Genomic DNA, 21,954 nt, shown 5'->3' on the forward strand with positions numbered 1-21,954 from the left:
GAGTTAGGTTGACTAGTATGTTTGATTTTGATTTCAATTTCAATGTTTTGGTTCTTTTTAGTGTGAGTTCGTGATTTTGATTTTGTGGTGATATTGTTGTTACTTTGTTGTTTCTGTTACGATTGAATTTGTGTTTTGATCATGATATTGAAAGTTTTGAGATATGTATATGTTGATTGAATTTTAGATTTTTATTTTTTTTGGTTACGAAATTGTGTTGATTGAACACAAGTGTTGGTTTGTTATTTTATACAGTGATAATTTTATCACTGTGTATTTTGGGGGTGTTATTGCATTAACTTTTTCAACAGTGATAAATTTATGTGTGAGTATGGGAATAGGAGATGAAAAGGTTGCATAATGTAATGGTAAGATTCAAATCGAGTTACCATGTCTAGTAAGTGTATGCCTTATTCACTATTCTTGGTCTTTGGTGGTGTTAACTGTTAAAGTTATCAGTGTTGGTTTTTGGATGTGTTTGAGTTGGTTGATAATTTTATCAGTGTATTTGATTTTGTTTTAGAGTGTTTGAGTTGTTTGCTGAAATATAATTGTTGTTTGTTGCATGATTTATAGTGATGGAGAATTGTTTGTTTCTTATGTGCAAGTTTAGAGGTGTGACATTGGTTATCAAGTATAATGATGGATTTAATTTCAGGGATTTAGTATATAAATTATGTGTAAAGTAGAGTGAGTTAGTTGGTAGCTCTTTGAATATATCGTATTCAATGCCTGGACATTCTTGTTGTGGTCTACAAAGTGAAGAGGATTTGGAGGTTATGGTTGGACTGGCATTTTCTTGTGATATTCATCGTATTGATGTTTTTGTAAAGTGTTGTTCTTTGGGTGAAGGTTATATGATTTGTGATGGTGAAGCTAGTAGTAGTAGTAGTAGTAGTAGTAGTAGTGTTGTTTGTGAAACTGATTTTTTGCCTTCATTTTATTCAAATCAACGGAAACCTTTACTCTCCGATGGGTGGGTTAATTGTATGAAAGGAGTGGGACAAAGGTTTTCTCAAGGAGTTGTTGAATTTCGAGATGCGTTGTCAAAGTATTCTATTTATTCCGGTTTATCGTGTCACTGTTCATTGTAAGAGAAGGGCTGATTTGGGATGTTTCTGGAACGTGCATGCTAGAGTGAAAAATTATAGTAAAGGTTTTGTTATTAAACAATTTGATGATGTTCATACTTGTGGATCTTCTTTTCGTACAATTAAACATGCTAGGATGACTTCAAGTATGATTGGTGGGCTAATTTCAAGTGATATTCGTAATAAGGCTTTGACATCGGTTAGTGAGGTGGTTTGTGATTTCAAGGACAATTATGGAACAGAAGTTTCTTATCGGCGAGCTTGGATGGGTGTTGAAAAAGCAAGGGGTCTTGTTTTTGGTGACTATTCATCATCATTTGACGATCTTCGTTGGTATGTTGATGACGCTAATGCTTGCAATCCGAGGAGTGTTTTTTATATGGGATTTGATATTGATAGTAAAGGAAGACATTTCAAATGCTTGTTTTTTGCTTTTGAGGCATGTATTCATGGTTTCAAGTATTGTACGCCTGTGTTGATGCTGGATAGAACTTTCTTCAAAGGAAGACACAAAGGTTGTTTATTGGCTGCTACGGCAAAAGATGGTAACAAAGGTATATTTTGTGTCTATTTGTTATTATTATTGAAACAGTGATAATTCTATCATTTTTGTTACTGGAGAGTGCTGGTTATTGAGTATGGTCAATCTATTAGTGATAAATTTATCCTGTATACTTTTGTTAAATTTTTATATTTATACAGTGATAAATTTATCTATGGCTGGTGCTATATGTTATATACTTTGTGTTTTGATTTTCTTTTTGTAATTTTTTTATTTGTCATTGATAACGTATATATATATATTTTGTTTGTAGGTTTATATCTGTTATGTTTTTCTATTGTTGATAGTGAAAATTATGACAGTTGGCATTGGTTCTTGTCAAAGTTATTAGGTATTTTGACTCCAGAGAGGGATATTACGTTTGTTACTGATCGACATGGAGGTTTACTGAAAGCTTTAGTTGAGGTCTTTCCGTTTTCTTCTCATTATTTTTGTCTAATGCATTTGAAGACAAACTTGAAGACTTATTTGTCAGTGAAGAGTCGTGAATCTAAAGAGTATTTGCTTACTCTTTTTAGTAGATGTGCATATGCTCCTACTATTGAGTTGTTTAATGAGCTATTTGAAGAATTTAAGGGTCGTTGTGGTCGTAGTATTGAGAAGTTTCTTGAGGATTTGCCTAATGAGTGTTGGTTTAATGCTTATTTTCAAGGCAAGAGGTATGGTGAAATGTGCATAAATGCTGCGGAATCTTTTAATTCATGGATTAGGGATGAACGTAATTTGTTTTCAACTAGTGTTGTTGATGCTATACGGGTGAAACTAATGGGGCAATTTTCAAGAAGGAGAGAAGTTGGGAATAAGTGGAATCATATTGTTTGTCCTTTTGCAGAGAAAAAGTTGGAAGAAGCTTTTAATGATACAAAAGCATGGATAGTTAAGAAATGTAGCGATGACATTCATGAAATCCAATTGGATCATTCAGTTATGGTTAATATTGGGAAACGTTGTTGTTCTTGTCGATTGTGGGAAATTGATTCTTTTCCTTGCAAACATGGTTTTTGTGCTATAAAGAGGAGTGAGAAGGATCTGAATTGCTTTCTTGATGATTACTACCGTGTTAGTAGTTATTGTGATTCTTATTCACATTCTATCTATCCAGTTCCTAGTATGTGGAAGCCAAATGTAGTTGTTGATGATGACGTTGTTTTACCTCCTCTTTGTAAGAGACCAGCTGGACGTCCAAGAACGGAGAGAATACCTTCTAAGGGCAAAATCAAGAGAATTAGGTGCAGTAGGTGTGGAAAGATGGGAACTCATAATCGGAAGACATGTAAAGAAGCTTTTCTTTAGTTGTATTGATTTTAATTGAATTACTTTGTTGAGAGTTGAGAGGTGTTACTTGCATTGAATGATTGAGTATTTTTGGAAAGATGTATCATTTTGGTACTCACATTGAATGATTGAGGAATTTGTTGAACAGAAATTATATTTTTTGCTGATATTTTTACAAGATTAAGTTTCACAGATTTATATTATTTGATTTGGGTTAAATGTAGTTGTTGTTTTTGGTGTTTTATAACGTGATAAATTTATCACTGGTTGGTTTGGACAAGTTGATGGATTATTTTTTTGTAAGAATGATAAATTTACCATTAATATGGTTATTGAATTTTTTTATTTTAAAGAATGATAAATTTATCACTTATTGTGTGGGAAGAGTTTATGGTTTATTACATTTATGTCAGTGGTTGATAAATTTATCACTATCATATCCAAGCAAATGTTCTTCCCTACAGTGATAAATTTATCATTGTCTGGAGTTATCTAATTTTCCCAAGAAAAATTTCCACAATACAAAGGTATAGATCAAATCTCTAGAATACATAATTGCATATCTGTTGTGTTAACTGCTTTAAAAAAGCAAAAAATTTAGATCAACTACCATGTTTATCTGGTTTAGCAACAAGTTCTCAGTCTGCATACTGTTTTGTGGTCACTCAGAAGCTAGCTTTGGATGTTTGAGTTGTTTAACTGAAGTATCAAATGGTTTTGATTATTCAGAAATCACCAAGGATGGCATGTTCTTACATTCATTCTCAAAGTTGGGAATATCTACAAATTGTAACAGTATTTTAATTTCCAATTTGGACAATGTAATAGTGCTTGTGTTTTAATTTTCAATTAGGTAAATTTTTTATAGTGTTTTGTTTACTTGAATTGGGGAAAAAGAATGAGAGAGAGAGAGAGAGAGAGAGAGAGAGAGAGAGAGAGTCGCTGGTTTTTCTGTTTGAACAGTGGTAAATTTATTAGTGTTCACAGTGATAAATTTGTTGAAACAGTGATAAATTTATCAGGGTAAACAAAACACTATAAAAAATAAATTTATCAGTATAGTGACTCCAAACCTGTTATTAACCTTTAAATTCAACACAAATACTCAGATTAGAATCAATATTTTGAATGAAATTTGGATAACAAGATTGATATCAAAAGCCAAATCTGGTAACGATATGGCTAAAAAAGACTGAATGTTTCATTGAAGCAAATTTGAGATTGTAACAACCAAGCATTGTCCATAACTTTGACATTGTAACAACCAAGCACTGTCCATAACTTTGACATTGTAACAACCAAGCATTGTAATATTCATTGGAGGAAAGTAAGAACCAAAATCATCAAAATACAGGTAACACTGTAACAAGCAAACAAGCAAAATGTATGAAGTATTGACATTCTAACAACCAAATGAATCAGTGTTTCCTTTTGTTTTCTTCTATTCCAAATCTGTTGATTATTGCAGAGGCAAGTCATCAATATTTTCATCAGGTATTTGTCGTTGAGCAACTTGTTGGTCAGTCAAAAAGATAGTTAACATATCGGCTCTCAATTGATTGCATTCTTCCTTGGAAAAAGTAGGCATTATGTTGTTTTTGGAAACATATTGCCTCATGATATAGCAAACAATGATTCCACAATCAAGCCTGCAAAAACATTTTGAAAACAAAATATTATAATTTGGTTTCGTTGCTTTTTTTTATTTATTTTAATAACAGTGTTTTGTTATTGATAAACTTACGACGTGTCTTCTTGTTGTGGGCTATTGATGACACTCTCTGTCTCCTGTTGAAATTTATCAAGGTGGATGAGAGTTGGCTTCTCATCCTTTATGTACTTGTCAATAATCTCTCTCTGCAACATATACATTTGTATAATTGTTCTATTAGAAAGTCAGTTGAAACAACTAATGAGAAACCATGGATTTAAATAATGATAAATATGTTACTGTATAAATTTTTGATGTATAATTGAGCATGGATCAGGATTGATGTATTGGATTAATGTTAAGTTTGATAGTGAAAACATTTTTACCACTTCATTTGCGGCATTGAAGTGTGGATCTTTAGCCATTGCTCCCCTTGGTGTCATGGAATTGTATAATTTCCATGAACCTTCTTCAATGTCAAGGACAAGTATTGTCCAGTGAAAATTTTGGTGGATTAGGAAGAGAAGGTATCTTGCTTTCATGACTTCAAGCATCATTTTTTTCAGCATTCTCTTTCTTGCTTCCTCATCTTTTGTAGTCAACAAGTGCTAACAAATAGAAACAAAAAAAATTATGTTAATTTAACTTTAAACTTTTTCAAATTAAATAGGTGGTGAGTATGAAACTTTTTGTCACTGTGATCAAAATTTTATCAATCCATATCAAAATTTATCAGTGCATTGCAAAATTCATCTATACTACATATAAAGGGAACACATTTAATGGTGTCTTGAGGCCTTTTTTTCTCCTCCATGTGAAATGGATCTTTATATCCCCTAATATATCTATACTATGCTTCTCTTTCATTTTGTAAATATTCATAGATGATCTGTAACAGGCTATATATCCATACTGCTTATTTCAAGTACACTCATGTGAGTGTGCACATCTACTAATATATATATATATATATATATATATCATGATTCTCTCCATTCCATAGTTGTAATGAAAGTTGTCCGTTACTTAATAAATTACATCAAACAAGAGCTCTATGAGGCTTCACCACTAACAAAATGAAAGTGAACTATGTCCTCCAACATCATAGCATATAATCAAGCTATTTCAATTTCAACACATCTCAATATTTGTTGAAGTTCTCAATATCATATGCAGTAGTTTCGAAAACCCAAAAAAATGCCTAGAATTTGTAATGAAAGTCTGGGATTTACTCATACTGTGGCGCCACAATAACAAGGTCAAAATATATATAAGTGATTACAAAATCTGAGTTAGAAATTCTGGTTTGGTTTGCTTGACTTTTTGTTTCACATGTCAAGCTTTGAATTAGGAAACAGGGCCAATTGAAGAGAGAAGGTAGTCTCATAGGTTTGAAACTAGTTACTCAGTTAAGAAAACAGATGTTATACACAGATAAAAAACAAAACAAGTGTTGTTCCTTACTTAAGCAAACTAGTTACTTACATGGCAACTTGAAATGAATACGAATGATGTTGTTCCTTGTTTTTGTGCAAGCAAGTATTCTGCATATGCATCTATTACCTGTGTTGAAAACAAAAAACAAAACAAAGAATTAATATAAATCAAACACAAAAATATTATTTTAATGAGTTACAAATTCAACTTACAATGCCTGCCAAATCTTGACCCTTCAATATTTTGTCTATGTCATTTAAGTAGACATAGGTTCCATGGTGAGATCCTTGCCACACTGGCTGATCCTTGAAAAAAAGGTTATTAGTGTTGGAATAATAAATTTATTAATATTTTTTTGAATATTTGATACTTATAAATTCAATGAGTTAATGATAAACAGTCGGCAAAAGTGAACTACAGGAGTTAAGAGAGAAGATTGTTACTTCTTTTTTCTTTTTTTTTTGTATTCGCCCAATGTGCATTGAGATTTTGCTTTGATTTTTCTGGTAGAATGTTGACAATTTCGTTTGAAGTTTTCAATTTCTTCATTGCAGGCTGCTGTTGTGTGTGTTGTTCTTCCGAGTACTTGTTTGCCTCAGCCAATGTTGCAATTCTCTCATGGAGTATTTTGTTTTCTTCATCTTTCTTTTGCATTTTTTTTTTTTGTAGTTTTGTGCTGATCTTGCATTTCCTTTTTCATCTTGTTGAGTTGCTACTGCAGGTTATCATTTGTAGTTTGAAGGATGTCCCTTTCCATTTGTAACTTTTCCATTTTGAGCATTTCGTTTTCTATCATCTAAAAAACAAGTACTTCTACCAGATTTGGATCCACTTCAAGCTCTTTGTCAACTTTGTTTCCTTCACTCTTTTGTGATTCAAAGGGTACTGTTTTCTTTTTCTTTCTGGGCATATTTTGTGTGGAATTGGTTCCCATGTTTCATGTTTGGATTTGTCTTCAGTCAATGTTTGTTCTTCTTTTTCAAAAATTTCAGCTTGATTTTGTTGTTGAAAATCAGCATCTTCATCTTCATCTTCATCTTCATCTTTATCTTTATCTTGAATTTCTCTTAGCAGCATTCGGTATATTTTTTTCTCTTCATCTGTGTGCTTCAAATTGTTTTCCTACATAGATGAAAATTAAAAAAAAATGAATGATATGATAGAAATTTCAAAGATAAATTTCTCATAGCAAATTTTATCACTCAATTAGGAAAATTAAACAAATCTACGATTGTTATAGCAAATTTTATCACTGAACTAGGCATAGTAAGCAAACCTGTCATTGTATATCAAATTTTATCACTAAATTAGCAAAAGTAAGCTAATAAAGTAAATATAAGACAAAATGTATAATTCAATTCATTTTTACGGATAAATTTATCAATACAGAAACCTATCAATTCTAGTCGAATATAAAGTAACACAAATAAAGTAAATATGAAACAAAACTCATGCACAATAGACAAATAGAAAAACATTCACTGCATAAAAGAATTTATCACTCACTTAGGTATACTAAGGGAAATTTGTCACTCAATTAGGCAAATTAAATAAATTTGTCAGTGTGAACAAAAATTTAACACTGCATAAGAAAATCTATCATTTGTGTAAACAAAACAAAGGTTAGCATTGCATACCACAATATCTTTTAGCTCTTGCAAAGATGAACTTGCCAATTGCTATCCCAAACATGTGATGTTCCATTTAGCAAATCCTGGGAGTGCATTTTTGGCATTGGATTTGATGGTGCTTGTGTGTTTGCGTATCCAATACTGTTGAAGACAAAAAAAAATATTATAAACAAGTATTTAGTAAACGTAAATATTATAGTTCATAAGTTATAAGTGAGGTATTTACTTACCAATACGACCATCACACATCCGGAAACTTTATCAATTTGGTTGATGTTTCTTTCTATTGATTTTGTGAGCTGTTGCTTTGCTGCGTCGCACCAATCATAAGACTTCATTTTGTCAATATCCTCAAGATATTTCATGAACCCCCAACCAATTGTAGTGTTAGTACCAGGATATAACAACAGCAAGCAAATCAAGAGGCACACAAGCCTCATAACAACTTCTCTATCTTCCTTCTTCTTGTTTCTCAAAAGTTTGGTTATCAACTTTTGGATTGAAACACTTGTCATTCAATTCTCTCTTATTTTCCTTCTTTTTACCAAATTTGTGTCATATTTTCTTCCATATACACGATTCATCTTCTTTTGTCCACGTGCAATCCCAAAAATTAACATGAAATCATTTCTTTTCAACTTCAATTTGAAATGTGGTTCCACCCATTTGGTATGTTTGCAAGATTTTTGCAACCACATCATCATATTTTATTGAATCTGCTTTTTGCACCTTCTTCTTTGACAAAATGTCAACTAGAAGGAAGAAGGGAGTCTTTTTCAATATTTGGAAATGCTCCTTTTCAAGTTTCGTGGCATTGAAGAATCCGATGAGGGATAGCATGTTTGAGCGGTACACATATTTTGCTTCACAGTCATGAATTTGATCACTTCTTGTTTTTCTTCCCTCTATTTTTTTCTTGCCTTTTGGTTTATGCTGCTTTGATTCTTGTTTGGTTTGTTGGGGCTTGGTTCTTGTTTCTGCTTGTTTCTGTTGTTGGTGTTCGGTTATTCTTTCTTTTTGTTCTCCTTGTTTTTGAGCTTCATTTGTAGGTTCATCCTTCTGTTGTCTCTATCTTTTCTTTCTTTCTTGTTGTTTGTTTGTTGTTTCTCTTGTTGCTTTTTTGTCTCTTTGTTGTCTTTCTCTTCTTGCTTTTGTGTTTTTGCAGTTAAAGATCTTCTTTCTGGCATAGATAATATCATGAGAGAGCTCACAACATCTATATAAAAGAAGGATATCAATAAAGTAGGCAAACCATGCAAAATTTATGGATATACGACAAAATTTATCATTTAACTAAACAAAGAAATACTGATAAAACTTGAATATATTCATAATTCCTCTGTATTGATTTTGTTAGCTAGCAAACAAAATAATTCAAACAATCAAAGAAGAATAAGAAGAATTATGACAAAATTCATTACGTAATTAAGCAAACAAAGTTTATACAGTGAAGAGTTCTACTAATGACCAGCAAAACAAACCACTCAATTGGGGTTGGGTCAGATGCATGTGGCAACAGTTGGGAAGGAATTCATTGCACCAATTCATGTGTGACATCTATATAAGTTGGTATTGTGTTTTACCATTAATGCATTGTTGTTGTTTCCTTATTCTTTCTTTTGGTTCTGCTTGTTTTTAGCTTCATTTGCAAGTTCATGTTTCTGATGTCTATGTCTTTTCTCCTTTTCTTGTTGTTTGCTTGTTGTTTCTGTTCTTGCGGTTTCCTTTTTGTTGTCTTGTTGCTTTTGTCTCTTTGTTTTGTTTCTTTTCTTGCTTTTGGATTTTTGCAGTTAAAGATCTTCTTTCTGGCATAGATAATGTCATGATGTAGACACCCCATTTTTGACCGTCCGCAAGACTTGGACGTCACCATTTGAACACTCGGCGATCATCCATGTTTGTGTTCGTTTTGAGTTCCCGGAGGCCTCGGCCGCGCGCCTTGTCTTAGGATCTCTTAACTTGCCTATTTTGTGCTTGGTTTTGCACCAAGGACTTGTGTTTTGTGCTTCTGAGGATGGGAAGAGGCTTGTTAGCCATCCCTGAAACCCACCGGCCGTGGCATGATGCCACCGGCCTTGTTTTTTTTTTACCGACCAACTGTTTGGTCGATCGGTACTTTCTTAGGTGTATCGGCCTTTTTGTGTGGTCGGCCGACCATTTATTTGGCCGGTACCTCCCTTTTGCCTTTTTCAGGCTTTGTGCATACCAGCTGTGCCAGCTGGAATGCACGGACTTCTCCTCTATACACGTGTGTACAGGATTTGCCCCTTTTGCAACCTTTTGTTCTAAGCTTCTTGGAGAAGCTTGCACCCTTTGCTCAACCTTTTTGAGGAAGCTTGGACCTTTGTCTTACCTTCCTCAAGAAGCTTGGACCTTTGAGTTAGCTTCTCTTAGAAGCTTGACCTCTTTGATCCTTTTGCCTTAGCTTTTTTAAGATGCTTAGGCCTTTGTCTTCCTCTATAAAAGGAGACCTCTCTTCTCCTTTGAAGAGGTTCAGCAAATCAGAGTTATATAGCATATATACACCACACTCTCTCTATATCTCCCTCTCTCTCTTCATTTGTGTGTGGTAGAGGGCCTAAAAGGGTGTTTTGTTCTTAGTTTTGCACTAAGACACCTAGTATTACACCATACTTGGGTTATTGGGGTCTTGAGAGTTTGTTCTTGGAGTTTTGAGTTGATTTTGATCAGAAGAAGGGGCCTGAGGTTGCTGTTCTTCAAGTGTTCTTCAAGGGTGAGCATAGCTACTTTATATTCCCCATTCTTGGACTAGCTTTTAACCCACTTTGCATGTTGTTTTGAGCATTGTGTATAATTGATAAAAACTCTTATTTTTCATGCTTAAGATGTTTCATTAAGGTCACTTTGGTGTTGGGGGTCGACCTCCCCCTCTTTGGCCTTGTTTGGGCCTTTTTTTGTGCCTTCTTTGTTGAGCCTTTGTAACTTCTGTGTATTTGCCTTCTCACCACTGAAATCCAGAGGATTTTCAGTGGTGAAGAAGAGGTTTTGAAGTCTTGCATAGGGGAGGGACACCCCTCTCCCTTTGTGTCTCATTGGTTCATGTTTTTGGCTCATAAGGGTAGCATGCATGCCTAGCTTTGTTTGGTCTTATTTCAGAGGTTATTTGGTGTTTTTTTTAACATGTTTTAGCTCTGTTCCATGGTGGTTTGTTGACCCCTTGCACGCATAATATACTTGCCTTGTATTCCTCCATTTTGCCTAGAAATGCATCTTGCCTTTAGACCTCCATGCTTGCATGTTCTAGCTTGACTTCATGAAGCTTTTGGTCATATTTCATCATGCTTAAGGTCTGTTGGGTGCTGATTTGATCATGTTTGCCATGTTTGGTATAGCCTCTTTGCATTTTGGCTTGTGAGCCTTGAGTGTGTGAGTCATTAGCTTGCATTACCTAGGCTATTTCAGTGATTTGGAATCACTTATTATGCTATTTCAGTCCTTGTTTTGTGCTTACATGCTTGCATTTCTTACCCTTTCAATACCTTGAAGAGATGTGATCTTATGCTCCATGTTAGGGCCTTGGTGTATACCTATGTGTTTGAGGCTTTGGGCTGCCATATCAGTGGGTTTTAGGGGTTATTTTGGCATATTATAACTCTATTTTTCATCACATAATCCATGCCATGTTTGGTTGGCGTGGGTGTAGAGCAATGTTCCCTTTCGTGGCTTTGAATGCCCTTTGTTTTGGGCCCATTTCTTGGCATGTTTTGATCATGTTCTATGCATGCTTTAGTCTTGTCTTGGAGTGCCTTAGGACTTTTTTAAGCCATTTTGGTCCTTTGGGGTTTGGTTGACATAGCTATGGTTTGGACCCCCTTGTTGGCTTCAAGTTTTGGTCATTATTGCATGCCTTACTTGCATAACATAGTTGATTTGGCATCATCCTCTATGCATTTTCAGAGTTTAACATGTTGGTCTAAGTCCATGTTTATCATCTTTTGAGTGTTCTTGAAAGTTACCTTTTGTGCCTTAGCTTTAGGCCCATTGGTGTGCATGTTTGCATGAGCATTTGTCCATCATTTGCATCATCTTTGGCCACTATTTATGGCAAGGCTGAGGTCTGCCCTTTGCGATTTAAGTCCACCATTGCATGTTTTGACATGTTGCATTACTTTGGTTTCATGCTTGCATTGTCTCATCTTTGCACGTTTGCATGTTGTTTAGCTAGCTGCATTCCATATCCTAACTTGCATGATAGGTTGCATTGCATTGTATCTTGCATGTTTGGCACATTGCACTTGGCATGTTTGTTACCTTGGCCTCATATTGCATGCTTGAGACATATTGTATACTTGAGTCACATTGCATACTTGCATTACATTTTGGTTGGTTTGGGGTATCAAACCAAGCATGAGGAATGAGGGGCGTTCGTGCTCAAAGTGACGTAACGCGCCTCAATCCTCGGTCGCCGATGTCCTCGATCTCAACATGATAGGGCGTGTAGTACTCATGTGTTTTGTTGCATTCATTCACATTGAAATGCATACTTGACTTCTTGGACCATCACGCATTGAAATACACGATTGGTGGTCCGAGGGTCGAGTACCAAACTCCCTTGAGCCCATAGCATGATAGGGAGAGTGGCCATGCACACATTGCTTTGAAAGTTCCATACCATGCACTGTCTGTCCTCTGCTGCTGTCAAAACAGGGCTCTGTAGGAAGTAATGGCCGGCCGACCACTTTTGGTGCCGACCGACCATCAGTGTCCAATCGGTGGTTCAATATTTGGTCGATAAGCCTATTCCCATGGCCGGTGGATTTGAATTGTGGCCGGTGATATTCCACAACACTCAGGGAGTGATTCAGAAGGATTCTGGAAACTCTCATAAATTTCAAAGGAGCAGGACAGTGTAAACAGAGGCAACAGTGGCATGGTACCGGGTTTCCAAGCGAGGCGAACCGAGCACGCATCATCCCATCATTCCGAGGCGGGGCTGCGGCCACTTTCCTTCTATATTTAATTTGTTACTTAATTAGAAGCTTTGTAATAGTTAATTAGCTAGAGAAGTTGATTATTTGTTTAATATGTATTATTCTTTTGGTCCCTCCTGGCGAGGGTAATTGTGTAATAAGTGTGTGTGAGTGTGTGTATGTCTACCAATCCCCACTTCTTTCTCCCTTTTATTTACCTGCTTTCAATGGTTAGTATTAGGGCATATTTAAATTAGCATACCTTATGCTATGCATGCGTGCATTCATTCATCTGTATTGCATGCACCGGGCTTGGCGCGTCATACTAACTGCATTTGTATTTCAATTCCAAGTTGAATACATGTTATCTGTTGCATTTCATATGCCATGTTTAGAATAGCCGAGCCTAGCTTAGTTGCATCTTGCATGTGTTGCATTAGCCATCTTAACATGAACTAGGATCATGCATATGATTACTAACTAGTTTCTGTTTTGGCTCGGAGTACTCAATAAGCGTTTATGCTTTAGCATCTTTGCATGTGTGTGAATGTTGCCATGATAAGCATGTTTACCATGAGGTTATGTGCTTATGTGATATAACTGCCTGGTTGCCTGTGGGTGAAGATTGGATTGCTTGAATTGGAACAATTCATCGAAATCCGTGTTTTAGCCTACTTGCGAGTAGCGAACCTCAAACTATTTTCCAAGCAAACGGATATGCAATGCTTTGTTCCAAATTAGGTGATCTAGTCTATATTTGTGTGTTGTGCACATCACATAGTAAATTCTAGCTAATTAACCGGAATAAGAATGCATATGTTTTCAAAACAAGATATCATGTTTAGTAGAGGCCGATCTTTGATCGGGCGAGCGGGGGTGCTCATAGCTGGCCTTTCCCAATCGTACCCAAGTTCCCGAGCCGAGGCAACTTTGGTGATGACGGACACGTGGCCTTAGGCAAACAAGTCAGGGTTTCCTAAATTCCCCCAAAATAAATATTTAGGTGGCGACTCTGTATCTAGCAAAGCAGCCCATGTTTGGCACTTCTTTACAAAAAATCTATTTTCAAAAATGATTTGCCAGAATTGGGCTCTTTGGTTCAGATTTAGAATCATGACAATTTGAGTCCGAACTGTAGTGAGCCCAAACGAACAAAACGGGATTCCCTCCCAGGGCGTTCGGGGACGTCTACAGTTTCTTGCGACTCTGCTAGGGATTTAGAGAACTTGACTCGAACTCATGGTATCTTGTTTTGACTACACTTATGTGTTTCTTTGCATTGCATGTGCATCGGTGCGCCTAGGACACCGTGTTTGTCGTCTACTATTCCTGAACGGTTTGCCGGAGGCTCGCTTTGAGAAGCATGCCATAAGACTGACCGATTACGGGCTCTACCACGATGGGAACACAAACCTCAGTTTTTACCGGGGAACCCTTTTTGACCATTCGGCCTAGCGCATATTCGGAATCCATAGTGACCATTCCAAACTAGGACAGGTTGCTTACCCGATGTTAGGTTGTTTGAAACCGTTGCGTGCTTAGTAAAAATCTAGCTCCCTACAAAATAGGACAGGGAAACCCTACCCCAACATAGGGGTGTTTTGGCTCTCACTTGTTTGTTATGTGCTTTAGAGTTGGCCTCTACAGGAATGCATGTATCAGTTTACAAGTTTGGGCATCAGGCCCGCGGGCATTAGTACTTTGGGAATCATTTATCTGCGGGTATCAGATTCAGTTTTGGGGGCAACAAATTGGGAACAATGATCAGTGTTGAGGAACAGTATAATCAGCTTATCAACTGTGGGTTGTTATGCCCAACTGTGTGTTATGTTTATTTAAGCCGTTATGCTATCCGTTTGTCTGGTTGTTTATTTCCTTATTATTACTTTAATTATCTTTTTGCTAGGTAGTTTAGCACGATTGCTTCTGACCCAGCAGATATTCCCCAAGCACTCTGGACTAGAGGTCGCCGACTTAATTGATCTAAGGATCTGATCGACGGACAACCAATGTTTTATTCTCTACCCCCGGTTATCAGACGAAGGTCGAGAAGACGCAGCGCATCCGACAAAAGATTACCAGAGCAGTGGTCAACCCTACCAGTGGACAGTCAGACCGAGGCCACAATTTTCACCACAGAAAGGGAACATATACTGGTAGTTCAAATGGATCAGTAGAACACGTCAAGGATGGAGGCAATGATGCATCAACTCCAAGAAAGTATGAAACTCATGCAGCAAGACGCTGCCCGCCAGACGGAATTTGCCAAACAGCAGGCCGTGATCATGGCCCAACAGGCAGAGCTAATCACCCGGCTACAACAGCAAGCCGGAGCATCAGCCTCATATCCAGCTCCTCCACCACTCGAGGTCCCAACACTTGAGGAGACGACTAATGTCCAGGAAGATACGGACATTCCTACAGGGCCACCTCCGCCCCCGATCCTACCCCAGATCCTACCCCAGTTATCTAAAACGCCAATCAACTTGCCGGATTCACCTTTTGAGTGCGAGGTGGACCCTACTGTGTTGAAGTTGAGCAAGCTTGAAAAGCTGTTCAAGAAATCCCAAAGGAGTCAAGACCATCCTTGATATTGAAGATGGGTATACCGACGCAGCTGTGACGCTGCCGGACCGATTCAAGATGCCACATATCGACCGCTTCGATGGATCTGGGGATCCCATGGTGTATCTACGATTATTTTCGGATATCTTAAGGCCAATGGGCCTCACCAGATTACAGAAGCTGTCTCTGTTCGGTCGGACCCTGTCGGGTGTGGCGTCCATCTGGTATGCAATATTGGAAGATGACGTTAAGAGGAACTGGGATAAGATGGCCGAGGCATTCATTGCATAGTACTCATATAACACGTAAATCGAGATTACAACCCGTGATCTCGAGACGACAAGACAGGAGCCTAAGGAGAGCTTTTCTGAGTTCGTAACCAGATGGAGGGCCAAGGCCTCAATGATGACCCTAAGGCCCACCGATAAAGATCAAATTCGGATGATTGTGCACAACCTCCAGCCTAAGCTGATGCAGAAAATGATCGTGCTCCCCTTTCCTACCTTTTTAGATCTGCATGAGATGGGAGTATAGATTAAGGATGCCTTGAAACAGGGCTTAATTGATAATGATAAGGAGCAACCCAGGAGGACCTTCAACCGAAACACCAATGCAGGCCTGAGCGGCGCTGCAACTGTAAGAGCCTCAGAAGTGAGCATGGTCACCACCAACCCCCCTCTGAGAACCATGGAAGCTATGCCATTCTCCGGTGCATCCGGAAGTAACACACAAATAACCAAATACCAACCCAAAAACCAAAGAACCTTCGCCCCACTCTATATGCCCCTGTCCAAAGCTCTGGGGGTTTTAATCAGAAAAGGGCACTTGAAGCCCCTAGAGTCGCAGCCATTACCGGAAAAACTTTTCCCTATCCACAACCCAACCAAATATTGTGCATTTCACCAACAGCACAGTCATGACACTGACCAATGCTTCCGATTACGTCATGAGGTTCAAGATCTCATTGATAATGGGGTGATAGTGCCTCCAAAAAAACCCAATGTCACAACCAACCCTCTCCCACCACACAACCAAGCTCCACCTCCCAAACCCATCAACTTTATCCAAACTAGGGTTACGGCATATGACCCCAGCATATACATCACTCCTACTCACCTACCCAAACCGGAGGTGCTCCTTCCTGACTGCACTGACTTGTGCATGTTGGACATCTCCAGAACCCAACCCAAACCAATGGTGGTGACTGTCGAAGACAAAACAGGGGAGACTTCAGTGGAGAATGGGATTATTGAGTCAGAATCTGAGGAATCTGGGAGTTTTGCTGAGGAGGTATACAGTCCGAGTGACTACATTCTGTCAGTAGGACAGGTTGGGCCAAATGTGGAATTGCCAGCAGAGGCAGAGCTTTGTGTGATACAGGGGGATAGATTTGGTCAGAGGATAGATGACTTGACAGCTGTGGAGGGGGACTTTGCTAACCTCCAGTTTTTCAATGAACAAGACCCAGAGGGCATGGCAGTCAACTGGTCTGATTTTAAAGAGTCAGCAGAGGTTACCGGGTGGCTTGATGACCTACCAGGCGTTGTTGAAGAATCTCAGTTGGAACAGGGCCCGGCAGGGGCAAGGATATCAATTGTGGCCGGAAGGGCCGGGGATCAGGATACATCGCCGGAGAGCGCCGATACTAAGAATTTCGCTCAGGATCTGGGCATTTTGAATATCGGAATTATAGAGCAGCCAGCTGTACTGACGCAGTTGGAGAAAAAAGGAATCGAGGAGTTAGAGAGAATCAGAAAAGCCAAGGCCCCTGTGGGGACTGAAAATACTATATGCATGAGGATAGAGAATGTTGCGAGCATGTGGACGGAAACTACTGCGAGTACAATTGTACCGGAGCCGAACAGGTGTCTGTTAGCTGCCGACGGAATGTGGTGGGAAGGTGATGATCTATGTCTTGGCCACACGGATGAAGATTGGGGGAGCAACCAACCAGACGATACCTGGTACATCGGCGAAGTTGATCATATGACTAGAAGCGGGCGGTATTTCAAGTCCCCATATCTAGATCAACCAGAGGCGTCTGGGAAAGATAAGGAGGCGGAGAAACAGAAAAAGAAGCAACTCGAAGAAGAGGCTGTACTGAAGCAGTTGAAAAAGATACAGGCAGACATCTCCATCTGGGGACTGCTTATGGCATCGCGAGTGCATCGACAAGCTGTCTTAATAGCCATGGACAAGGCCAAGCTCTTAATAGACACCACGCCCGAACAGCTGGTGGGCTTAGTTTTTCCGGGAGGAGCTGCCCCGATGTTGACTTTCTCTGACAAAGAACTGTCACCTGAGGGTGCGAACCATAACAAGCCACTCTACGTCTCTGTGGAGTGTGGAAACAAATGGATACCCAAAGTGATTGTCGACACAGGATCCGCCATCAATGTGTGCTCGGCAAGAACTACATATGCAATCGGTTTAAAGACCGTGGACTTTGTGCCGACAGCCCAAGTGATTCGGGCATATGACAACACGAGTAGTGAAGTAATGGGGATGGTAAAAATTCAGACCAAGGTTAGGTCGGGACAGCATGAGATAGACTTCCACGTCTTAAAGGTTCCCACAACTTTCAATATGCTTTTGGGGCGGCCGTGACTGCACCAGGTAAAGGCAGTTTCGTCCACCTTGCATCAGATGGTGAAATACCCCCATGGGAAGGGAGTAGCCATTATCTTTGGAAACGCGTCGATCCATCCACCGCTAGAAGTATCCACGCCAGTTTTAGAAATTGAGCATTGTATGAAGGATGTGTTCATGTCGGGTTTTACCCTGGCTGAGGCCCGGGTCGTGCAGAACATCTTAGCGGTTAATGAGGGGGTGTATGTTAGCTCACAATCAGTATACCTCATGAACAAGCTTCAACACATCCCCGGGATGGGATTGGGAAAGAGTGGCCGGAAGGGTGTTGCAGCATTGGCCGAAGTGCCACATAACCCGCATACCTTTGGTTTGGGTTATCTGCCCACCAAAGAGGATTGGGTGAGGAAAGGTAAGGAAATGGCTGGGAAAGCCAAAGCGAAGCAGGCAGGGAAGCCTTTTGAGTTGATGCACCGGCCTATTCAGGGCACCCTAAACAGACGTTTTGTCCGAGAGTGGGAGGACTTTCCATTTTGTGGCTTCCTAGAGCCGTGGATAAATGAAGAGAAACGTCGTGTGCCAGGGTTTGAGATTTTCTTTGACCTACAATTATCCGGGGATGATGTTGTCGAAGAGTAGACAGACCCATTGGCTGAGGTTGAGCAGAGCAAGAAAATGGAGTCTGAGGACGCTGAAATTGAAATAGGGGTAGCGCTGGCTTGTCTACTTTCAGATCCTCCAATCGAACAGAAGGGCTTGGGGGATAACTTCTCGGTGTCCATGATCGGGAATGAGACGGCTGTGGGCCTACCGTCAACTATTATGGAGGCACCCATCGCACCCTCCCTTATTTGGCAGTACGAGAAGGGATTTTTGTCAAGCAGCACCAGGTCAGGTAGTGAGCCGAAATCTGATTCCACCGAGTCTTGTGAGTCAAAATCAGGTTCCAGCTCGACTGAGCCTGAGTCCGGTATTCTTGGAGAGTAATGACTCGGATGCCACAGTCTTGTCCAGGTCGCCTTTTTCTTTCTCTTTTGAGTCTATTGTAACAGAAGAATTGGACGGTTTGGAAATGCTTAATGAGAATGATGTGGATGTGGTTTCTAAGTACTTTTCTGTGCCCTTGATTTATTTCTTAAATCAGGACTTTCCAAATTTTGATAAAAACGACGAGGAAGAAATTCCTCCGGTTTTGCAACGCTTAATTGAACAAGAGCATGAGAGATTTGTTAAACCCTTAGTGGATGAAATCACTACTGTGAATATTGGTACTGAGAAGGACCCGTGGTGGTCCAGATCGGGTCTACGTTGTCTTCGGAGGAACGCGAGCGCTTAGTCGCTTTATTAAAAGATTTCAAAGATGTTTTCGCGTGGTCCTACAAAGACATGCCTGGAATCGATCCTGAGATTGTATAGCACCAGATCCCTCTTGACCCCGAGGCCCGACCCATTAAGCAAAAACTCAGAAGAATCCGCCCGGACTGGGCCCTCAAGATTAAGGAAGCGGTCACCAAACAAATCGACGCAGGGTTCCTATTGGTATCCGAATACCCGACTTGGTTGGCCAACATAGTTCCAATGCCAAAGAAGGATGGCAGGATCCGGGTGTAAGTGGATTTCAGGGATTTGAACAAAGCTAGTCCGAAGGACGACTTTCCCTAGCCGCATATTGATGAGTTAGTGGACATCACAGCGGGGCATGCTTTGCTTTCATTCATGGATGGATTTTCGGGCTACAATCAGATAGTGATGGCACCCGAGGACCAGGAGAAGACTGTTTTCACCACCTCGTGGGGGACATATTGCTACAGAGTGATGCCATTTGGGTTGAAGAACGCTGGAGCTACATATCAATGGGCCGCGACCATGATATTACACGACATGATCCACAAAGAGGTTGAGGTGTACGTGGATGACATGATTGTCAAGTCCAAAGAAAGAGAGGGCCACTACACCGCCTTGCACAAGTTCTTCCAAAGGATCAGAGAATTCCAGTTGCGGCTGAATCCTCAAAAGTATACGTTTGGTGTTACAGCAGGGAAAATCCTGGGGTATCTGATTACACAGAGAGGTATCGAAGTCGACCTTTCCAAAATCAAGGCTATCTTAGAAATGCCACCACCTAAGACTAAAAAGGAGGTGCGAGGCTTTCTGGGTAAAGTGCAATTCATAAGACGGTTTATCTCAAAATTAACCTTGACTTGTGAACCACTTTTTGGCCTCCTGAAGAAAGGAAAGAAATTCCGATGGGACGGCTGACACCAAGCTGCTTTTGAACAGATCAAGGAATACTTACAGAACCCACCCGTGTTGTCACCGCCTGAGCCGGGAAAATCGTTGATTTTGTATCTGCCAGTAACTGAGACTACAATGGGTTGCATGCTCACGCAAGAGACTGAGGACAAGGTGGAGAGAGAGCCATCTATTACCTGAGCAAGAAGATGCTAGAGTATGAGACCCGCTTCACACCGTTGGAGAAGGCTTGCTTAGCCTTGGTATGGGCCACCAGGAAACTGCGGCACAACCTGTTAGCTCACTCCGTAATGTTGGTTTCACGACTGGATCCCATCAAATATCTTTTCGAGAAACCAGCACTTACGGGTAGGCTGGCTCATTGGTTGCTTTTACTTTCCGAATTCGATCTGAAATATGTAACACGCCAGTCAGTTAAAGGAAGAGCAGTAGCAGAATTCTTAGCCGATCATCCGGTGGAAGGGGGTGAAGCAGTTGAGTACTTATTCCCAGATGAAGCCATTTTGCATATTGACGATGAAACTTGGACGATGTACTTTCACGAAGCGTCAAACCAGTACGGGTATGGGATATGAGTGTTGCTGATAGCACCTGACAATTCCCGTATCCCTCTAGCATTCAAACTCCGATTCAAAGTCTCAAACAACGAAGCAGAATATGTGGCGTGCATTGCCGGTCTAAAAGCAGCCCTGGAACTAGGGGCAAGACGATTGGACGTCATTGGGGACTCGAACCTTGTGGTATCTCAAGCTAAGGGGGATTGGAAAGTCAAAGAAGAAAAGATGATAATGTATCACCAGTCCTTGGACTTGTTGATTCCTCGGTTTGAGAAGCTAAACTTCACTCATCTACTAAGAGAAAACAACAGGTTCGCAGATTCACTAGCAACTCTATCTTCCATGATAGACATCCCGTTTGGAGTCCGGATGCGTCCAGTCATTATCGACCAGAAATTCGTGCCGACTTACGAGTCGATTGCTGTTATAGATGAGGTCCAAGATGAGAACCCCTGGTATTACAATATTTGGAATTTCTTGGAGAATGAAGCATATCCACCAGGGGTAAATGCCAAGGATAAAAGGGCAATCAGAAGAATAGCCGTTCAGTTCATCATCTACGGAGGTAAATTGTATAAAAGAGGTCATCTGGGAATGCATAAGCTGTGTGTTGAAGCTGAAGAATCAAAACGCCTGATGGAGGCCATCCATGGAGGGGAATGCGGTGCACATATGAACGGGGTAATGCTAGCGCGGAAGATCCTCAGACAAGGTTATTATTGGTCCACCATGGAGGAGGATTGTATCGGCTTTGTTCGGCGATGCCACAAATGTCAGATCCATGTAAACCGCATGAACATCCCGCCGTCAAAGCTGTACAACATGACATCGCCATGGCCATTTTCAGTTTGGGGAATCGATGTGATCGGGGCTGTCACTCCAAAAGGGTCGAATGGGCATGAGTTCATCCTGGTCATGATAGATTATTTTACAAAGTGTGTCGAGGCCCAATCCTATGCAGTGTTGAAAGCTTCACATGTTGCAAAGTTCGTCCGAAACAACATCATCTATCGCTACAGGGTCCCAAACGAGATTATTTCAGATAATGGTTCCCACTTCAAGAAGGAAGTGATTGACTTGTTGGAAAAATACAACGTGGCTTTTCATAAGTCATCCACATACCGGCCACAAACCAATGGAGCGGTTGAGGCCGCCAACAAGAATATCAAACACATACTGCAGAAAATGGTGGAAACCTACCGGGATTGGCAAGATAAGCTGCCATTCGCTCTGTGGGGTTACCGGACATCAATCAGAACTTCTACTGGGGCAACTCCATATTCATTGGTTTATGGAATGGAGGCCGTTCTACCTATTGAAATTGAGGTTCCGTCTTTGCGAGTACTGGCTGAGTGTCAAATAGCCAAAGTAGATTGGCAGCAGAGCAGATTTTAGGAACTCATGCTCTTTGA

At 39.9% G+C, this 21,954-nt stretch overlaps 1 protein-coding gene across 1 annotated transcript; it reads left to right on the forward strand.

Annotated features, from left to right (window-relative positions):
- The first annotated feature begins 1,038 nt into the window (after window positions 1-1,038).
- LOC114287721 (protein FAR1-RELATED SEQUENCE 4-like) lies at window positions 1,039-2,946 on the forward strand. The gene is made up of 2 exons (XM_082880575.1): window positions 1,039-1,645; window positions 1,907-2,946. Exons 1-2 carry the CDS (start codon window positions 1,039-1,041, stop codon window positions 2,944-2,946), a joined length of 1,647 nt encoding a protein of 548 aa, XP_082736701.1.
- The last annotated feature ends 19,008 nt before the right edge of the window (window positions 2,947-21,954 follow it).

Source organism: Camellia sinensis, chromosome 7 (assembly GCF_055761805.1).
Source record: "Camellia sinensis isolate YWXY chromosome 7, ASM5576180v1, whole genome shotgun sequence".
Classification (NCBI taxonomy): domain Eukaryota; kingdom Viridiplantae; phylum Streptophyta; class Magnoliopsida; order Ericales; family Theaceae; genus Camellia; species Camellia sinensis.

Excerpts from the sequence above, each read along its gene's own strand:
- LOC114287721 (XM_082880575.1), top strand. The coding sequence starts at position 1,039 with ATGCGTTGTCAAAGTATTCTATTTATTCCGGTTTATCGTGTCACTGTT. Across the intron at positions 1,646-1,906 it reads GGCAAAAGATGGTAACAAAG|GTTTATATCTGTTATGTTTT; the intron begins GTATATTTTGTG and ends TTTTGTTTGTAG.